Genomic DNA, 20,033 nt, shown 5'->3' on the forward strand with positions numbered 1-20,033 from the left:
CCTGAGGGTTAAAAATACTCAGTACTCCCCTATGTGAACTCCAAAAGAGGTAAAGTTTCCAAAATGAGGTCACTTGTGGGGGTTTCTGCTGTTTTGGCATGTCAGAGGCTCTTAAAATGTGACATGGCGTCTGCAACCTATACCAGCCAAAATGGCATCCCTTCCCTTCAGAGCCATGCTTTGCGCCAAAACAGTACTTTTCCACCACATACTGGGCATCGGCGTATTCAGGAGAAATTGCACAACAAATTGCATGGTCCATTTTCTCCTGTGGCCCTGGTGAAAATTACAAAATCGGGGCTAAAATAACTTTTTTTGTAGCAAAAATTAGATTTTTTTTATTTTCATGTCTCCAGGTTATAAAATTCTGTGAAGCAACTGCTCACCACATATCTACATGAATTCCTTGAGGGGTGTAGTTTCCAAAGTAGAGGGGTTTCCACAGTTTAGGCACAGCAGGGGCTCTTCAAACGCGACATGGCATCCACTATCTATTGCAGCCAATTTTGCGTTCCAAAAGTCAAATGATAATCCTTCCCTTCCGAGCCCTGCCATGTGACCACCAAATATTGGGTATCGGTGTACTTAGGAGAAATTGCACAACAAACTGTATGGTCTATTTTCTCCTATTAACCTTGAGAAAATGCAAACTTTGGGACTAAGGCAACATTTTTATGTAAAAAGATACATTTTCATTTTTTCCTTCCATATTGCTTTAATTCCTGTGAAACACTTGAAGGGTTACTAAACTTCTTGAATGTGGCTTTCAGCATTTTGAGGGGTGCAGTTTTTAAAATAGTGACACATTTGGGTATTTTCTGTCACATAAGCTCCTCAAAGTCACTTCAAATGTGATGTTGTCCCTAAAAATATGGTTTTGTATATTTTGTTGGAAAAATTAGAAATTGCTGATAAAGTTATAATGATGCTGATCTAAAGTAGACACATAGGAAACGTTATTTAGTAACTATTTTGTGTGTTAGAACTATCTGATTTAAGGGCATATAAACTAAGTTTAAAAATTGCGACATTCTCAACATTTTTGCCAAAATTAAGATATTTTCACAAATAAATGCAAAAAATATCGACCTAAATTTACCACTAAAACATGAAGTACATTATCGTGAAAAAACAATCTCAGAATCAATGGGATTCTCTGAAGCGTTCCAAAGTTATAACCATATAAAGTAACAGTGGTCAGAATTGAAACAATTGACCTTTACAGGAAGGTGTGCTGTTTTTTACATTCTGTTTGTGAACATGAAATATGAGATGTTGGGTAAGTCTCTTCCCCTTTCATATTCTGAAATTTAGTTCACACAGTACTTCTATTTTATCAGGAAATGAGATGTCCATAACATCTTCAGTACTGCGAATACTAGCTCTAGGCATTTTACGGTTGAGTAAAAATTTGCATACTAGGGAATAGTAATTACTGTCACTATGAACATCATATCATGGAATATAAAAGGCCTTTGATCAGCTAATAGAAGAACAAAAAATCTTAGAAATATTAAAAGTAATCTCCTGATATAGTTCTCTTCCAAGAGACACACTTAAAAGAAGAGTGTGTGTGTTTATGTTTATACTATTCCACAGAAAAATATTTAGACGTGAGAGTCCTCCGTGGTTGATACCTTTTAATGGCTAACTGAAAACATGGTAACAAATTGCAAGCTTTCGAGACTACGCAGGTCCCTTCATCAGGCAAAGACTAATTCAAATTCTGAAGAATCACATGCTTATACACAACACAGCACAGAGAGAAAGAAGGCAATAGATAAGACAAGTGACGTGAAGCAGAATTATCATTATGTGAGAGGGATAGACAGATATGTAGAACAGTCATATAGAACAGTCCATAGATAAGGAAGTCTTAATGTTTATGGTCTTCTGAATGGGTTTGGTTCTATGTTGTGATGACCCCAGAAGGTCTGAAGAACAAATTCCTTAATTGATGTAAAAAGACATAAATCCATGCAAAACATTCATTCCTGCACTGAGTGTGTCAAAGGTCCTCATGAGTTTATACTCACAGATTCTTCTGTATTTCTGAGATTTGAAATTACCTTTTAAAACAATTTAATGTCCATGATGCTATGACATGGGATACATGGAGGAATGGGCCAACATACCACCAACAGTGTGTGCCAACCTTGTGAAGACTTGCAGAAAACTTTTGACCACTGTCATTGCCAACAAAGGATATATAACAAAATATTGAGATTAACTTTTGTTAATGACCAAATACTTATTTTCCACCATAACTTGCTAAATAAATCTTGCCAAATCAGACTAGGTGATTTTCTGGATTTGTTTTCTTATTTTGACTCTCATAGTTGTAGTCTACCTATTATGTCAATTACTGGCCTCTCTAATCTTGTTAAGTGGGAGAACTTGCACAGTTGGTAGCTGACTAAATACTTTTTTCCCCACTGTATGTGTGTAAAAATCAAACGTCACTCGCATGGTCGGTATGCCGTCTGTTTTTTTTCTTGCACCCATTAACTTGCATTAGTGAGTCACGTGCTCACTCGCATCATGCTGCGATTTTTTTCTCAGTCTAAAGTCAGCTGAGAAAAAAAATCGCAGATGAGCAGGGAATCACAGGTTAATATTGGTCAGAGTGCAATCCCATTTTTTTTAATCGGATTGTGCAAGGCCGTTTTTTTTTTTTGCAGATCAGTATGAGCCCTAATAACCCCACGTGAGTCACCGCCACCAGGAATCACGGTGCACGCTGAGTTCTGCCAGTTGCTGTTTGGTTACAGCCTATGTAGGTTCTTGCTCCTAGATCAGCTAGTTAAAACGTGGAACATCGCTTTAACCCTTGGATTACCGTTGGACCTGGGGTGAGTATATTAGGTTAATTTAAATGATTAAAGAATGTGACTATTTTATTTCAAATAAAGTATTTTATTCTCAGTGTGTGTTTATTTAACTCTTCATGCACAGAATTAGTAACGAGGGTGTCTGGCTGAGTGCCAGAATTGGCACTTATAATAATAATAATAATAATAATTTTATTTATATAGCGCCAACATATTCCGCAGCGCTTTACAACTTATAGAGGGGACTTATACAGACAACAGACATTACAGCATAACAGAAATCACAGTTCAAAACAGATACCAGGAGGAATGAGGGCCCTGCTGCTTGCAAGCTTACAATCTATGAGGAAAAGGGGAGACACAAGAGGTGGATGGTAACAAATATGAAGTGCCATTTCTGGAGCAGCTGAGGGCTGGTATTTTTAGCCTGGGACAGGGCAAATAAGCATGAAAAAGAAGGTGTTAATCAAGAAAATTAAATCAAATTAGATTAAATTTTTCCCCCTTTTTTAAATATCTTTACTTAGCTCCAAAACGCATTCATTAGTGTACAAAAACGCGTAAAAAAGCATGAAAAAAACACATGCAAAACTGCACCAAAAAGGTGCATTTTTTCAAATGCGTTTTTGCTGCCAGCAAATTCCTAGAGATGCAGAAATGTTGCAGATATGTCTGCAATTAAATACTCAATGTGTGCACGTAGCCTTAAACTATGAATACCAACAATTTTTGTTTGGTAAGCTAAAACAATTCTTTCTTTGATACGCTATGGAGGGCCCAGCCTGGTAAATTCACCCCAGTTGCTGCCCCCTAAAATGCTGAATTACACCAAAAATGATGTTAAGACCACAACTTGAAAAATATTTGGAGTCAAGAACACCAATAGTTTTTATAACAATTTTTGCCCTTTGTGAACATCCTTGAGCATGGACACAATCCTGCAAAGGGTCATAACTCTGAAATTCACCACAGATGACACCTCTAAATATTAAAGCCAGTAAAAATTAGAAGCACGCCGAGATTTATCAAATACTAGCTGTACTACCCGGCTTCGCCCGGGTTAATGACTGCTGTTAGCAAAATAGAATGTGTTAACAAAAATTTATTCTGCACACAAAAACCACAAAACAAATAGATAGAAATGTAATTATTAAAAGGCAAAAACTAAGCAAATAGAAGCATTTCACAACATATATTAGCTTTGTTATACTGAGAATGTCTTTGTTGCCTATATTAACCAATCAGAGCTCAGGTTAATTAACTGTAGCAAAATAGAAGCTGAGCTGTGATTGGTTGCTATTGGCAGCCTGATAAATCCCCAGCCAACAGGAAGCCCTCCCCCCTGGCAGTATATATTAGCTCACACATACACATAATAGACAGGTCATGTGACTGACAGCTGCCGTATTTCCTATATGGTACATTTGTTGCTCTTGTAGTTTGCTTATTAATCAGATTTTTATTTTTGAAGGACAATACCAGACTTGTGTGTGTTTTAGGGCGAGTTTTATGTGTCAAGTTGTGTGTGTTGAGTTGCGTGTGGCGACATGCATGTAGCGACTTTTGTGAGATGAGTTTTGTGTGGCGACATGCGTGTAGCAACATTTTGTGTGTTGAGTTGCATGTGACAGGTTAGTGTAGCAAGTTGTGTGCAGCAAGATTTGTGCATGGCGAGTTTTGCGCGTGGCGAGTTTTATGTGTGGTGCATTTTGAGTATGTGCAAGTTTTGTGTGAGGCAACTTTTGCATGTGGTGCAACTTTTGTACATGTGGCAATTTTTCTGTGTGTGCAAGTTTTGCATGAGGTGAGTTTTCCATGAGGTGAGTTTTGCACGTGTGGCGAGTTTTGCGTGAGCCTAGTTTTGCATATGGCGAGTTTTGCATGTAGCGAGTTTTGAGTGGTGACTTTTGTGTTTCGACTTTTATGTGGCGAGGTTGGTGTGTGTGTGTGGTGAAATGTGTGCTGAGGGTGGTATATGTGTTCAAGCACGTGGTAGTGTGTGGCGCATTTTGTGTTTGTGTTCATATCCCCGTGTGTGGTGAGTATCCCATGTCGGGGCCCCACCTTAGCAACTGTACGGTATATACTCTTTGTCGCCATCGCTCTCATTCTTTAAGTCCTCATTGTTCACATCTGGCAGCTGTCAATTTTCCTCCAACACTTTTCCCTTCACTTTTTCCCCATTATGTAGATAGGAGCAAAATTGTTTGGTGAATTGGAACGCGCGGGGTTAAAATTTCACCTCACAACATAGCCTATGACGCTCTCGGGGTCCAGACGTGTGACTGTGCAAAATTTTGTGGCTGTAGCTGCGACGGTACAGATGCCAATCCCGGACATACACACATACATACATACACACATTCAGCTTTATATATTAGATATACCTGTATGTAATCTCCTGTATATAGTATATACCTGTGTGTCATCTCACCTATATATAGTATATATCTGTGTGTCATCTCCTGTATATAGTATATACCTGTATGTCATCTCCTCCTATACATAGCATATACCTGTGTCATCTCCTCCTGTATATACTATATACCTGTAGGTAATCTGCTCCTGTATATAGTATATACCTGTGTGTCATCTCCTCCTGTATATAGTATATACCTGTATGTCATCTCCTCCTGTATGTAGTATGTACCTGTATGTCATCTCCTCCTCTATATAGTATATACCTGTGTGTCATCTCTCCTGTATATAGTATATATCTGTGTGTCATCTCCTCCTGTATATAGTATATACCTGTGTGTCATCTCCCCTGTAAATAGTATATACCTGTGTGTCATCTCCTGTATATAGTATATAGCTGTATGCCATCTCCTCCTGTATTAGCCCTCGTTCACACGTTATTTGGTCAGTATTTTTACCTCAGTATTTGTAAGCTAAAATGGCAGCCTGATAAATCCCCAGCCAACAGTAAGCCCACCCCCTGGCAGTATATATTAGCTCACACATACACATAATAGACTGGTCATGTGACTGACAGCTGCCGGATTCCTATATGGTACATTTGTTGCTCTTGTAGTTTGTCTGCTTATTAATCAGATTTTTATTTTTGAAGGATACCAGACTTGTGTGTGTTTTAGGGCGAGTTTCGTGTGTCAAGTTGTGTGTGTTGAGTTGCGTGTGGCGACATGCATGTAGGGACTTTTGTGAGATGAGTTTTGTGTGGCGACATGCGTGTAGCAACTTTTTGTGTGTCGAGTTGCATGTGACAGGTTAGTGTAGCAAGTTGTGTGCAGCAAGTTTTGCGCATGGCGAGTTTTGCGTGTGGCGAGTTTTATGTGTGGTGCCTTTTGAGTATGTGCAAGTTTTGTGTGAGGCAACTTTTGCATGTGTTGCAACTTTTGTGCATGTGGCAATTTTTCTGCGTGTGGCAATTTTTCTGCGTGTGCAAGTTTTGCGTGTGGCGAGTTTTGCACGTGTGGCGAGTTTTGCATGTGGAGAGTTTTGCGCGTGGCGAGTTTTGAGCGGCGACTTTTGTGTTTCTACTTTTATGTGGCGAGGTTGGTGTATGTGTGGTGAAATGTGCACTGAGGGTGGTATATGTGTTCGAGCACGTGGTAGTGTGTGGCGCATTTTGTGTGTGTGTTCATATCCCCGTGGTGGTGTGATTATCCCATGTTGGGGCCCCACCTTAGCAACTGTACAGTATATACTCTTTGGTGCCATCGCTGTCATTCTTTAAGTCCCCCTTGTTCACATCTGGCAGCTGTTAATTTGCCTCCAACACTTTTCCTTTCATTTTTTCCCCATTATGTAGATAGGGGCAAAATTGTTTGGTGACTTGGAAAGCGCGGGGTTAAAATTTCACCTCACAATATAGCTTTGACGCTCTCAGGGTCCAGACGTGTGACTGTGCAAAATGTTGTGCCTGTAGCTGCGACGCCTCCAACACTTTTCCTTTCACTTTTTCCCCATTATGTAGATAGGGGCAAAATTGTTTGGTGAATTGGAAAGCGCGGGGTTAAAATTTCACCTCACAACATAGCCTATGACGCTCTCGGGGTCCAGACGTGTGACTGTGCAAAATTTTGTGGCTGTAGCTGCTACGGTTCAGATGCCAATCCCGGACATACATACATACATACATACATACACACACACACACATTCAGCTTTATATATTAGATTTGAGTCACTGGAAGGCAAAGATTTTTTTTACATCTTTGCATTTTGTACCCAGATGTGGCAGGGAGTCAAATCAGTGCAGAGTCCTACTTGAGGAATTTACCCAGATTCTGCCCCCAAAAAAGACAATTTTGTTTCCTCTTTCAAATATTTCAGTAAGCTATGCACAGCCCTCATCAACTACCAATGGCGAATTTAAAAGCAACACAAGTTTAAGCTTCTATTCTGCATAGTACTAATCTGTGCCTCAGTTGTCATAGGCAGTTAATACCATTATGATGCAATTTTGCAAATCAGCCAGTGGCTCAGTAAAAATAACATTCTGTAGCTTAAAAGGCTGGTACTGTTCTGACAATGTGTACAACCTTATTCTAGGGGGTCTCTTTTTTAAAGAATGTTGCACAATCAAATTTAGGATAAGTGCCGTGTTACATTGCCTAATAACATGGCAACCATGATTTTTCTGGCATTGCCACTTACCAGATTGCCCAGTTGTACTTGACTAGGAGTTATATTGTGTGATATTTCATACTAATTTACACCCTATTCATGGTGGGCATTGTAGAGGATGTGCATAAAGGTACCGTTACACTAAACGATTTACTAACGATCACGACCAGCGATACGACCTGGCCGTGATCGTTGATAAGTCGTTGTGTGGTCGCTGGGGAGCTGTCACACAGACAGCTCTCTCCAGCGACCAACGATCGGGGAAGGACTTCGGCATCGTTGAAACTGTCTCAACAGTTTCAACGATGCCGAAGTCCCCCTGCAGCACCCGGGTAACCAGGGTAAACATCAGGTTACTAAGGGCAGGGCCGCGCTTAGTAACCCAATATTTACCCTGGTTACCATTGTAAAAGTAAAAGAAATAAACACTACATACTCACATTCTGATGTCTGTCACGTTCCCCGCCGGCGTCCACAGGGTTAAAACTGCTTTCGGCAGGAGCGCTTGCTAATGCTGCTCTGTGTTATGATCCTTAGTGGCTGAGGATCACGAATAGACCAGCAAGTGAATAAACTAAGGACAAGCTCTAGGGAGATGGTAACTGGACTGATCGCAAATCTGAACCTATCCAAAACAACTAGAGGTAGCCGGTGAACGTGCCTAAAAAATTCCTAGACGTCTCGAGCCAGCCTGAGGAACTAGCTACCCCTAAAGAGAAAGAAAGACCTCGCTTGCCTGCAGAGAAATAATCCCCAAAGATATAGAAGCCCCCAACAAATATTAACGGTGAAATAAGAAGAAGGCACATACGTAGGGATGAAATCGGATTCAGCAAAAGAGGCCCACTAGTACTAGAAAGCAGAAAATAGAGCAGGGGTCTATGCGATCAATAAAAAACCCTTACAAAATATCCATCCTGAGATTACAAGAACCCACGCACCAACTAATGGTGTGTGGGGAGAAACTCAGTCCACTAGAGCATCCAGCAAGCGAGGAAATCACATTTTAGCAAGCTGGACAAGAAAACATGATAAACACTGCTGATAAAAAATGAGCAAACAAAACTTAGCTTTGTCCTAGATGGACTGGGAGCAAGGTAGTCAGAAGGAATCTGAGTAGCACTGATTACATCGACAGACGGCAACAAGAGGAAGTAAAACAGAGCTATATAGGAACCTCCCAGAGGATAACGAACCAGCTGATAGCCAGAGACCAGCAAGATAACAAACAAAGCCACCAGGGGGAGCCCAAAGCAAAAGTCACACCATACCACCAGTGACCACAAGAGGGAGCCCGAAAACAGAGTTCACAACAGCTCTGCTGCCGAGAGCTTCCCTGCACTGAATGTGTCAGCGCCGGCAGTAACAGCGGTGACGTCACTGCTGTGCTCTGCTTTACGGCCGCTGACACAGTGCAGGAAGCTCTCGGCAGCAGCGCAGCATTAGCAAGCGCTCCTGCCGAAAGCAGTTTTAACCCTGTGGACGCCGGGGGACGTGACAGACATCAGAATGTGAGTATGTAGTTTTTTTTTTTTACTTTTACAATGGTAACCAGGGTAAATATCGGGTTACTAAGCGTGGCCCTGCGCTTAGTAACCCGATGTTTACCCTGGTTACAAGTGAACACATCGCTGGATCGGCGTCACACACGCCGATCCAGGGATGACAGCGGGTGATCAGCGACGAAATAAAGTTCTGGACTTCAAGCTCCGACCAGCGATATCACAGCGGGATCCTGATCGCTGCTGCGTGTCAAACACAATGAGATCGCTATCCAGGACGCTGCAACGTCATGGATCGCTGTCGTTCTCGTTGGAAAGTTTCTCAGTGTGAAGGTACCTTAAGAGTAGCCTGTTGAGCAGGTGTCAACAGTAAACAACAAGCCCGCTTTCGGTTGTAAATCACTGCTGTGCAAAACATTGAGTCAATGGGGCATGAAATACATGTAAAGTCCCTGGTTATAACTGCGGCTTTTGAGGCACAACATCAATTCCAAGGAGCGGAGGATGGTCTATGCCATGTTAAAAAACAAACAAAAAAAAAAACAGACACTGCTTTATTCCATAAATAATGGTGGCTAGTTATAAGGAAAAAAACATGGGGAATGTATTCAAGCTCCTGGTAAAATATAATTTGATTGTTCCATATAAACGATAAAAATGACATCCAAGGAAAATGAATGAAAAGCGACGCGTTTCAAGCGTACTTCAAAGTTTTTTGTCGATGCTGGCTGTCTGATTTTTTTATAGCAAGTTATATTCAGCATTGCTGAGGCTGAGTGCATACAATTACCGTATTTTGAAAAAAAAAGTACAATCCTGGTGGATCACCATCAAATATAGTATACTTCGATGTGTGTGGTTTAGGTTTCACACAAGTCAATGACTGAACATACCGTATCTTTCTTGGGTATTCAACAGGATAAATGATGACATAATGGAAGGAAAGCAGGAAGAGGATGGAAACCAGTATATGAGGATGATGATGGGGCTGGTGGCAAAGACCAGGCAGAAGCATTACTTGATGATGAGGACCAGCAACCAGAAAGATGAGGAGAATAAGGAGGACAGCTTAAGGCGTGCTCATCTTTCTGGTTAGTTTGCTTTATCAATGTGAGTAGGTGATGTTATTTCATGTGCTCACTGAGATTTGCTGTTCCTCATTGATGTGTGACAAGATGTAAATGGCTTATTTTCCAACATCAGAGCCAGCAAAAGCTCGGTCCTCTAGCATTGTGAAAAAGAATTCCCATACAGGAGATGCATGCCACCACAATGAGCACCACCAGAGATTTCAGGCACTTTTGAGCTTCCTGCTCCAACATCAGATACAATATCACCTACTCCTGATCTTAACAGAGAAGAAACAAATCTTCTCCCAGAAGATCTTTTAGCCAGACATGAGTTCTGCTCTTTAATACTGACACTACCACTCTACCCCTCTGATGATGTCACCTCCTCAACACTCTGATGTGGTGCCCATTCATCAACACTATCCATGACTCAGCTCAGACTTGTCTCAGAGTAGGAAATGTCCCGATTCTCATCCCTGGTTTTGTCCTGACTGAAAATGCCATGTACATTGTCAGTGTCACTACCACCATGGTTGGCAGATTCAGCAATACAGCTAGCATATCAATTATGTCCTCCATCTCCTCCTGCCCCAACGTCATCTGAGAAAAAAGGCTGACTGTCAATATCATCCAATAAATCAACTCAGTTGTTTTTGTGAAATATCTTCCTTAGCCTCTGGGATTAGGGAACTAAGCTGAATGGATAAAGGTGTCATTAACAGAACTGAAAGTCCATTAACTAAAAAAATTCATCTGATTCATCATTGCATTGTGTTGTCCAGTTTTTATTGGTTTTACTTGTTTTTCATTTTCATCTAATTCTGTTTTTAATTTGCACAATTTTAAAGTTTATTTTATACATGTTCGGCTCATCTTACTTTATTGTTTGCCATTGAAGGAGGTGTTTAGGGAATCCAGATGCTTTAGCTTTTTTCATCATTTGCAAATTTTCAAAAGTCGCAAATGTACTTCAGTTCCTCTCTGAGTCATTCAATGTACGCCAGTTATTTTACCACAATTTTTCTGCCATATTGAGAAAGTGATTTTTAGTGCTAAAAAGTTGCAAAAATTGTTAAAAACAAAAATAAAAAAGACAAGTTTTGACTTTACACTGAAAAAAACAGCAAGACATACCACAGGACAAATAAAGTGGCTTTAAGAAACTGCAAATGATAAAGTATCACAAACAACACCCACTCGCTGTACATGTGAGTGTAAAGTGGGACTGCACTTCTCGCAGTCCCTATCATTACCTAAGCTCACCCCACCGCCAGTTCACACATCCACACTACACTTTCCGCTGCCACCACTCGCCATTTTAATAGACCAGTAGGACGCTTGCTTTGAGTAACAACCAGGAACACATACCACCCAGCTTTCCCAAAACTGATAGGTACTTCACTTACACTTATACATAAGATATCACAACCAATCTATACTCTACCTCTTCAGGGCTTTGGGTATATTTACAGCGGCCAGGAACAAACTTATTACATTTTCAATACACAAAAAGAGCACATTGCTTAAAAAGCTACAAAAATATGAAATGAAAAGACAAACACACAAGGCAAAAACCAGATAAAAACTATTCGATTAGTGAGAGATTCTCTGCAGAAATGTGGACAGATCTACACGTGGTTCTCATGGCATTCTGACAATGAGGCTTTGTGGAGGACATATTATAAAGGGTCTCATCCACATCCCTCACCACTCCTTCTGGTCAGGAGAGAGGGGGTGGCTAATTGTATGCACGGAACAAAGGAGAAAAGACATACGGTATTTCTAATTTATGTCATATTTTCTCACAAGAACTCCTAGAGGAATAATATGACCACCAAATTTCCGAGCATGCTTTCATTATCCTAGACACATCAAACATAACTTTTATATATCCACAATATCTATAACAAACTTACTGAGGATTGTCACACGTTCTTGTTCTGTATTTCACACCTGTTCCGCATGTCCGAGAGCATGATCCAAATTTACTCCATTGCCCCCAATTTCCATCTTGCCGGAGAATTTCATGAGTTAACCAAATGCAGTGACCTTTAAAGCAATGCTTAGAGCAAAGAAAACAATATATTACATTTATAATATACTATGATAGTAATATACAGTATATTTCATTAAGTAGGCAAGTACACAGTTTATCTTACAAGCATTTTAATATCTAGTTACCTATATTTAATAAATAAAATAAGTACATTTACAACATGACATTTTCATAAAAAACATCTATTGCTGTGTAATGGATTTTCGAGAATTATCATTTACTTCACAGTTACTAAATCTTCTCAAGATAACTTACTTTTTAATGGGTTATTCCAATAATCACATTATTTTCACAAAGCACAGTGAATTTAATGAAATTGATAATATACAGACTAAGCCCGACATAACATTTCTCATAAATATGTGTCTTATTTATCTTTATCTGCCCCAGGCCCTCAGGTCATCTAGCTTCACATAGCTGAATGGTCGATCCTATTCTTATCTGCTAAAATTATATTTCCCATCACTCGGCTACCTTCAGTGCAGGAGACCTGTCCCATCCCTCACCCCCTTGTCTGTGTGCTCCTGCCTATTTCCATCTTTTTGAGTTATCATCAAGCTAATCTAAGTGTAGGCTTATGCTTCTGTGCACGCTCCTTCCCTGTACAGTATTGTACCTTCTGCCATCTACACATCAGTATAGCTGTCCATGTGGTTTTAGATCATTAGAGGTTCTAGCATTCAACCTTCCTGCAATCCTAACCAACAGCAGTGTTGACCTGTGTTTGTTGTCTGCTGACAAATCAGTTTTGTGAAACTGCAAATGCCACTCAGTTGTGCATACTGCATAATAAAATCCTCTGTCATGCATCAGCAGAGCAATATTTGTAGTTTCACATCACTGGGCCAATAAGCCCCAGTCAACAAATACAGCTCAACTAATCTCAGCCTCTCTATGAAGTGGTGCATAAGCCCATCCTGCAGTATCTTGCTTTCATTCCCTTGTATACAGAGCCCCATCGTGTAGTATTTCTCTCCCCGTATAATATCCATTTTGCTGTTTCTTTCTCCTCTCAGCCTTGCGTACACAGTCTAGCCGGCAAAAAAATCTCTCCTCTAAGGCCCCTGTACACAATCCATAATGCAGTAGATGATTCCTTCCAGCCCCCATCTATAGTATATCACTTTCTGTATATTGATCCTCTTAACTAACAGCACACCGGCATTGATGCTTCCTGGTATGTGCTATATCATAGAAGCTCTGCCTCTTTCCTTAACATCATGCCTCATAGTAGTGTGACGCTGAGTTACTTCCCATGGAGAAATCGTGAGTTGGGGAAATCGAGGAGTCTGAGGTCAAGAGTCAGGAGGATATGTCATAAACAGAAGGAAGATACAAAGGCATACTCAGTTCACAGTCCGGGGTCAGAATACCAAGGTTAGAGTGTGTCAAGGCAAAATGGGTAATATAAACGGGTAGTCAAAAAACAAATCTAAGGTCTGGCAACAAAATATCAGAATATCAGAGTTCAGAGAACAGAGCAAACACCACTGAACCAAAAGCTCAGATTGAACATGAAGAGGAAGTCAGATCAGCTGCATCCTGTACTTGTTCTTCACCTGGCGCTGATTGGGCACCAGGGCCACGTGTCATTCTAACCCACCAAAGCTCCAGGACCACGAGTGCTGACACCACTAGAACTGCGGCAGTACGGGAGGGGAAAATAGGTGTTTTAATTTTATCGGGGCCAAATATTGAGTTCAAGAAGGGGTTGTCCTAGTAGTAGACAACCCCTTTAAGTACTGGGTCTAAATCTCATTACAAAATACAACCTAGAGAACAATAAGGGCCATCTAGCTTGCCTATTGTTTAGTCTTTTGGCTGATTTAAGATACGCAAGCTTTTTGTGGTCTGTGATACCATCAACTTTATGTTTTGCACCTTCAAGGAAGTGGCAACATTCCTCGAATGTCAATTTAATTGGCAACAGTTAACAATTATGTCATGATTAAATATGTTTGGTAGAGGACATTTTTCATGAAAAGAATGCAAATAGACGGAGTTGAGTGAAAGATGCTCTATCCTGTGAGGCAAGTGCTCCAAATCCAACTTCTGAGGCATTTAGCTCTACAACTAAGAGTCAAGGTGGACCAATAATGGCCCAGATGTGAAATGTTCCTTTAATTTACTACAGTAAATAGAGAACCCATGAAAGTGCTAAAAAACTTTCAGAGACTTGGGTTGCACCCATTTTTTAATGTCTTGAACCTTTGAGGGGTCCATTCGGATACCTTTAGGGGACAATATATACTCCAGGAACTTTACTTTTTAATCAAGATAGTTAATTTTTTAAGTTTAGCAAATAAACAATTGTCTCTGCACTTCTGGTTTACAGTACCTACATGTCAGACGTGAGAATCATACATAATCAGAAGAATAAACCAAGATGTCATCCATCCAGATAGACATTTTGACCACCTATTTCTCTGAATATGTCATTTACAACATTTTGAACAGCTGGGGCATTTCCAACTATTTATAGTGACCCATGGGTGTGTTAAATGAAGCCAGTTAGGTAACTATGTTTAATGTGTAAAATACATGAATGCAGACGATTTGCTAAAATTTGGGCTATAATTTTTACATCAAATTGGAGCAATGAAGTAAGACAATATGAGGAGCAAAATGTGTAATGCTTTGAAACGCTAGCAATGATTGCCTCTCGCATTGAAGCCGGCAGCGAGCCTGCTTCTAAGTCCTTCTCAATAAAGTATTTTAGGAAATAAACACTGCATGTACTGATTAAAGAACTCTCTAGGAAGACCGTCAAAAGATGATGACTTATCGTACTGCTATGACAAATTCTATTTCTTGCTTGTCTATAGGCCAGACAGGCCAGACATCCCTAATACCCAATACTAATTTATTTGAACTATTGAGCTACAGATACATCCCAAAGTTATACATTGAGTTGTATGCAATTAGAACTGCAGCTGCCACTTAATAGTTCAAATCAATCACTAGCTCTACAAAAAAGTTGCAATGTAGCCCAGGCCTAATATAAACCTAATGTAAGTAATACTGATGTTTAAATATAAGAGATAAAGAGAACCTTTACCTGCAGATATAGGGGTAATCTATAAGGATTTCTGCATATAATTCTATTCTATAGTCATTATTGATTTATACATCTAGATTTATAATTAAGGCAACATAGTTACAACAATAAAACATCCACATAATCTTTGGCAATACATTGTTGTTGCACTCAGGTATAATATCTGAAAACAATAAATCTAAATTCACCATAAAAACCTGAGTGTGAAATGTATAAAAACTCTCCAAGTTTTCAAAATCAATAGTGGAATCTAAAATAGGTGAAGGGAATATTTTTAGAAATGTTACGCTGACATCCATCAGAAGAATCGATAGGGGTAGCAGACGTAAAGACTATTCAAATATTTCATCTTTTTGGTGTTTTTAAGATAGAACTGGCACTGCTCTCCCATTTTGTTATACCTTGGTTCTAGAAAATACATACTTATCTAGCAGATTTTAGATTGCATAGCCTTTGAAATCCTAACTAAAAACATAAGATCAATTAGGTGTTTTCAGAGATAAACTGCTTGGGGAATAAATCTTCTGGGTTAAACTAAAAAGTCCTGATGGAATATTAATATCTTATGAAAAAGGCTGAGTTGTATATATGTATATTATAGGTTCTTCAAAGTAGCCACCTTTTGCTTTGATGACTGCTTTGCACACTTTTGACATTCTCTTAATGAGCTTCAAGAGGTAGTCACCGGGAATGGTCTTCCAACAATCTTGAAGGAGTTCCCAGAGATGCTTAGCACTTGTTGGCCGTTTTGCCTTCACTCTGTGGTCCAGCTCACCCCAAACCATCTCGATTGGGATCAGGTCATCTGGCTTAGCACCCAATCACTCCTCTTCTTGGTCAAATAGCCTTTACACAGCCTGGAGGTGTGTTTGAGGTCATTCTCCTGTTGAAAAATAAACGATGGTCCAACTAAACGCAAAGCGGATGGAATAGCATGCAGCTGCAAGATGCTGTGGCAGCCATGCTGGTTCCGTATGCCTTCAATTTTGAATAAATCCCCAACAGTGTCACCAGCAAAGCACCCCCACACCATCACACCTCCTCCTCCATGCTTCACGGTGGGAACCAGGCATGTAGAGTCCATCCGTTCACCTTTTCTGCGACGCACAAAGACACGGTGGTTGGAACCAAAGATCTCAATTTTGGACTCATCAGACCAAAGCACAAATTTCCACTGGTCTGATGTCCATTCCTTGGGTTCTTTAGCCCAAACAAGTCTCTTCTGCTTGTTGCCTGTCCTTAGCAGTGGTTTCCTAGCAGCTAATTTACCATGAAGGCCTGCTGCACAAAGTCTCCTCTTAACAGTTGTTGTAGAGATGTGTCTGCTGCTAGAACTCTGTGTGGCATTGACCTGGTCTCTAATCTGAGCTGCTGTTAACCTGCGATTTCCGAGGCAGGTGACTCGGATAAACTTATCCTCAGAAGCAGAGGTGACTCTTGGTCTTCCTTTCCTGGGGCGGTCCTCATGTGAGCCAGTTTCTTTGTAGCGCTTGATGGTTTTTGCCACTGCACTTGGGGACACTTTCAAAGTTTTCCCAATTTTTCGGACTGACTGACCTTCATTTTTTAAAGTAATGATGGCCACTCGTTTTTCTTTACTTAACTGCTTTTTTCTTGCCATATTACAAATTCTAACAGTCTATTCAGTAGGACTATCAGCTGTGTATCCACCAGACTTCTGCTCAACACAACTGATGGTCCCAACCCCATTTATAAGGCAAGAAATCCCACTTATTAAACATGACAGGGCACACCTGTGAAGTGAAAACCATTTCCGGTGACTACCTCTTGAAGCTCATCAAGAGAATGCCAAGAGTGTGCAAAGCAGTCATCAAAGCAAAAGGTGGCTACTTTGAAGAACCTAGAATATAAGACATATTTTCAGTTGTTTCACACTTTTTTGTTAAGTATATAATTCCACATGTGTTACTTCATAGTTTTGATGCCTTCAGTGTGAATGTACAATTTTCATAGTCATGAAAATACAGAAAAATCTTTAAATGACAAGGTTTGTCCAAACTTTTGGTCTGTACTATATATATATAACAACTTTTTATTTAGTTTTAAAAATAAAAAACCCATATAGGAGAAAAACAGATTGTTGGTATCCGGATATGAGGAGACGTATGTAAAAAATACAAAAAGGTTCTCTGGATCATTGAGAGTTGTATTTTTTAATGGTACATTATATAGAGTACAGGTCATGCAGCGAATATAAGTTCACCGCACTTTATTCATGATCTGTTCAAAGTCTATGGAACGGATTGAGAGATAAAGAGTCAGTCCCATAGAACAGAGCCCCAGTGAATGTACCAAAACACTGCCTCAAACAGGGACCATGGCCTGGCCTCAGCCATGGGACACCACTAATCAGACACGTACTAGGAGTTCCCTTCTAGCCACTACTAAAAAATATTCATACTTGTCTATTTAGCCAGATACTTTAAAAAAAAAACAAAGTCTAAGCTTGAAGACATCGTTACTACATAAAAATGTAATTTTCTTTTTGGTCAATGCCAAATAAGCGCTTACAGATTAAATAAACAGCACTTAATTTTCAAATAGAACTTTCTCATTTATTACCTTCAAAATTGGCAATTTTTAACCACATATTTGTAATCTGAAATATAATAGGATTACAATTTAAAAGTTCTAAAATTTAACAAATTACATAATAATTATTCTACTTCATATCCTGACCCACCAAAAGCAGACGTCTAATCTCCCCTGAAACTCTACGAGGCTCTAAAATCTACTTTAAAGGGAATAAATAAATAGACTCACCAGTCCAGTGAACAAAATGTCAAAATGGTTCCATCTAAGGAAACCGCAGGTGGACAAAATAATTCCAAAGGCTGAGAAACATCCACATTTTAAAAAATAGTAAGTTAATAAATGAAAAAATTCTCAAGCTCTCCTTGCCTTTAAAGGTCCACGAAGTATCATTTATAGCCACCTGGAACACTGGAACAGATAAAAGAAACACAATGTGCAGAACATCCGTACGGAGTGGAATAAAATTGCTTTATTATACTCACAAAATAAAAATCTAAGCTTCAAATGTAGCACAGTAAATATTACTGTAAAATGACTGGCCGGCCCTTCAAGTTGCAATTTTTATTTGGCAGATGTATATCCTAACTATTACTCACAATATATCTTATAACACATGTCCACCTTTGCAACCAGTTATTTGTATTGCTACAGTTAACCTAGAAAAAACAGAGGAGCAACTTTCTAAATTGTTTTTATTAAACACATGAAATAAAATAGGGGCTGTAGACACAACATGGTAGGATATTTGTAATGCTTTGTATCACTATTTATGTTCAATCCATTGGACTAAAAAATAATTGCAAAATGCACCCACATTTTATGTATTGATGATTAAAGTGACAAATTTGTGTGACGGTCCCTTGGCTACGAACACCAAGGCTATCATTTTGCACCATTCTTTTTTAATCATCCTGTATAATATACTGTATATTAAAATGAAGAGCTCATAAATGAAATGCACAAATAAACTCCTTAATATGCAATAAACATGCTAATATAATTCCTTTGTAGATTTTTTTAAAGCCTTTATATTTTTAAAGGCCCGTATAAGTGCAAGATCAAAAGGGGTTCAAATCACAACACAAGGGTGAAGGAAAAAATATTTACTGTGTGATATTTTCATTAGCTCTTCTGCTACAATCCTTTTCTTTTTTTTACCTTTACAGTAGATCTGATTTTCCACAAATGTCTATAGAGTCTTAACACACTCGTTGCATTTATTTTTCTTAGACATTTGTTTCTCTACCAACATTATATTGTCATCTCTTTTCAGTATGGTTTTTATGACACCTAGGTTATATTAACACGCTGCATTTTTGCTCCTTTTTGTGCAAACTAATAGCTGCTTTTACATTACCAGAAAAGGGAAAGAGATTTCAGAAATCTCATGCACACAGTTTTTCCTGAATACACTGGAAAATTGCTGCATTTTTTAAAACTGCAGCATGTTAATTCATTCAACATTTGTTCTGTGTTTTTTCACCCATAGAAAGCAATGAGAAAGTGTAAAAATACAACAAAAACGTTGCTATCAGTTTTTTTCAGCATTTGTAGTAAAAAAAAATGCAGATGAAGCCATTTAAGTTTGTGATTTTCCCAAGTTTAACCTATAATGTCTTGGTATTCTCACATTAGTATGGCTTTTAATATTAGTACAGTTAAATTACATGAGTGATATGTGTTAAAGTAAACAATGCTAAACCAACTCCATGCTCCACCAATGTGTGAAAGTAAACAATGTCCAACCAACTCAATGCCCTACCAATGTGTGAAAGTAAACAATGTCCAACCAACTCAATGCCCTACCAATGTGTGAAAGTAAACAATGCCCAGCCAACTCAATGCCCTACCAATGTGTGAAAGTAAACAATGTCCAACCAACTCAATGCCCTACCAATGTGTGAAAGTAAACAATGTCCAACCAACTCAATGCCCTACTAATGTGTGAAAGTAAACAATTTCTGACCAACTGAATGCCCTACCAATGTGTGAAAGTAAACAATGCCTGACCAACTCAATGCCCTACCAATGTGTGAAAGTAAACAATGCCCAGCCAACTCAATGCCCTACCAATGTGTGAAAGTAAACAATGTCCAACCAACTCAATGCCCTACCAATGTGTGAAAGTAAACAATGTCCAACCAACTCAATGCCCTACTAATGTGTGAAAGTAAACAATTTCTGACCAACTGAATGCCCTACCAATGTGTGAAAGTAAACAATGCCTGACCAACTCAATGCCCTACCAATGTGTGAAAGTAAACAATGCCCAACCAACTCAATGCCCTACCAATGTGTGAAAGTAAACAATGTCCAACCAACTCAATGCCCTACCAATGTGTGAAAGTAAACAATGTCCAACCAACTCAAT

The 20,033-nt window shown here is 39.3% G+C and overlaps 1 protein-coding gene across 2 annotated transcripts in view; it reads right to left on the reverse strand.

Moving 5' to 3' along the window:
- Positions 1-20,033, reverse strand: part of LOC143776550 (A disintegrin and metalloproteinase with thrombospondin motifs 2-like) — a 793,125-nt gene that overhangs the window by 323,934 nt on the left and 449,158 nt on the right. For both annotated transcript variants that reach the window (XM_077266022.1, XM_077266023.1), the window contains exon 11: positions 11,909-12,054. In XM_077266022.1, the coding sequence (XP_077122137.1) occupies positions 11,909-12,054 (146 nt within the window). The remainder of the gene's footprint in view (positions 1-11,908; positions 12,055-20,033) is intronic.

This window comes from Ranitomeya variabilis, chromosome 5 (genome assembly GCF_051348905.1).
Source record: "Ranitomeya variabilis isolate aRanVar5 chromosome 5, aRanVar5.hap1, whole genome shotgun sequence".
Classification (NCBI taxonomy): Eukaryota; Metazoa; Chordata; class Amphibia; order Anura; family Dendrobatidae; genus Ranitomeya; species Ranitomeya variabilis.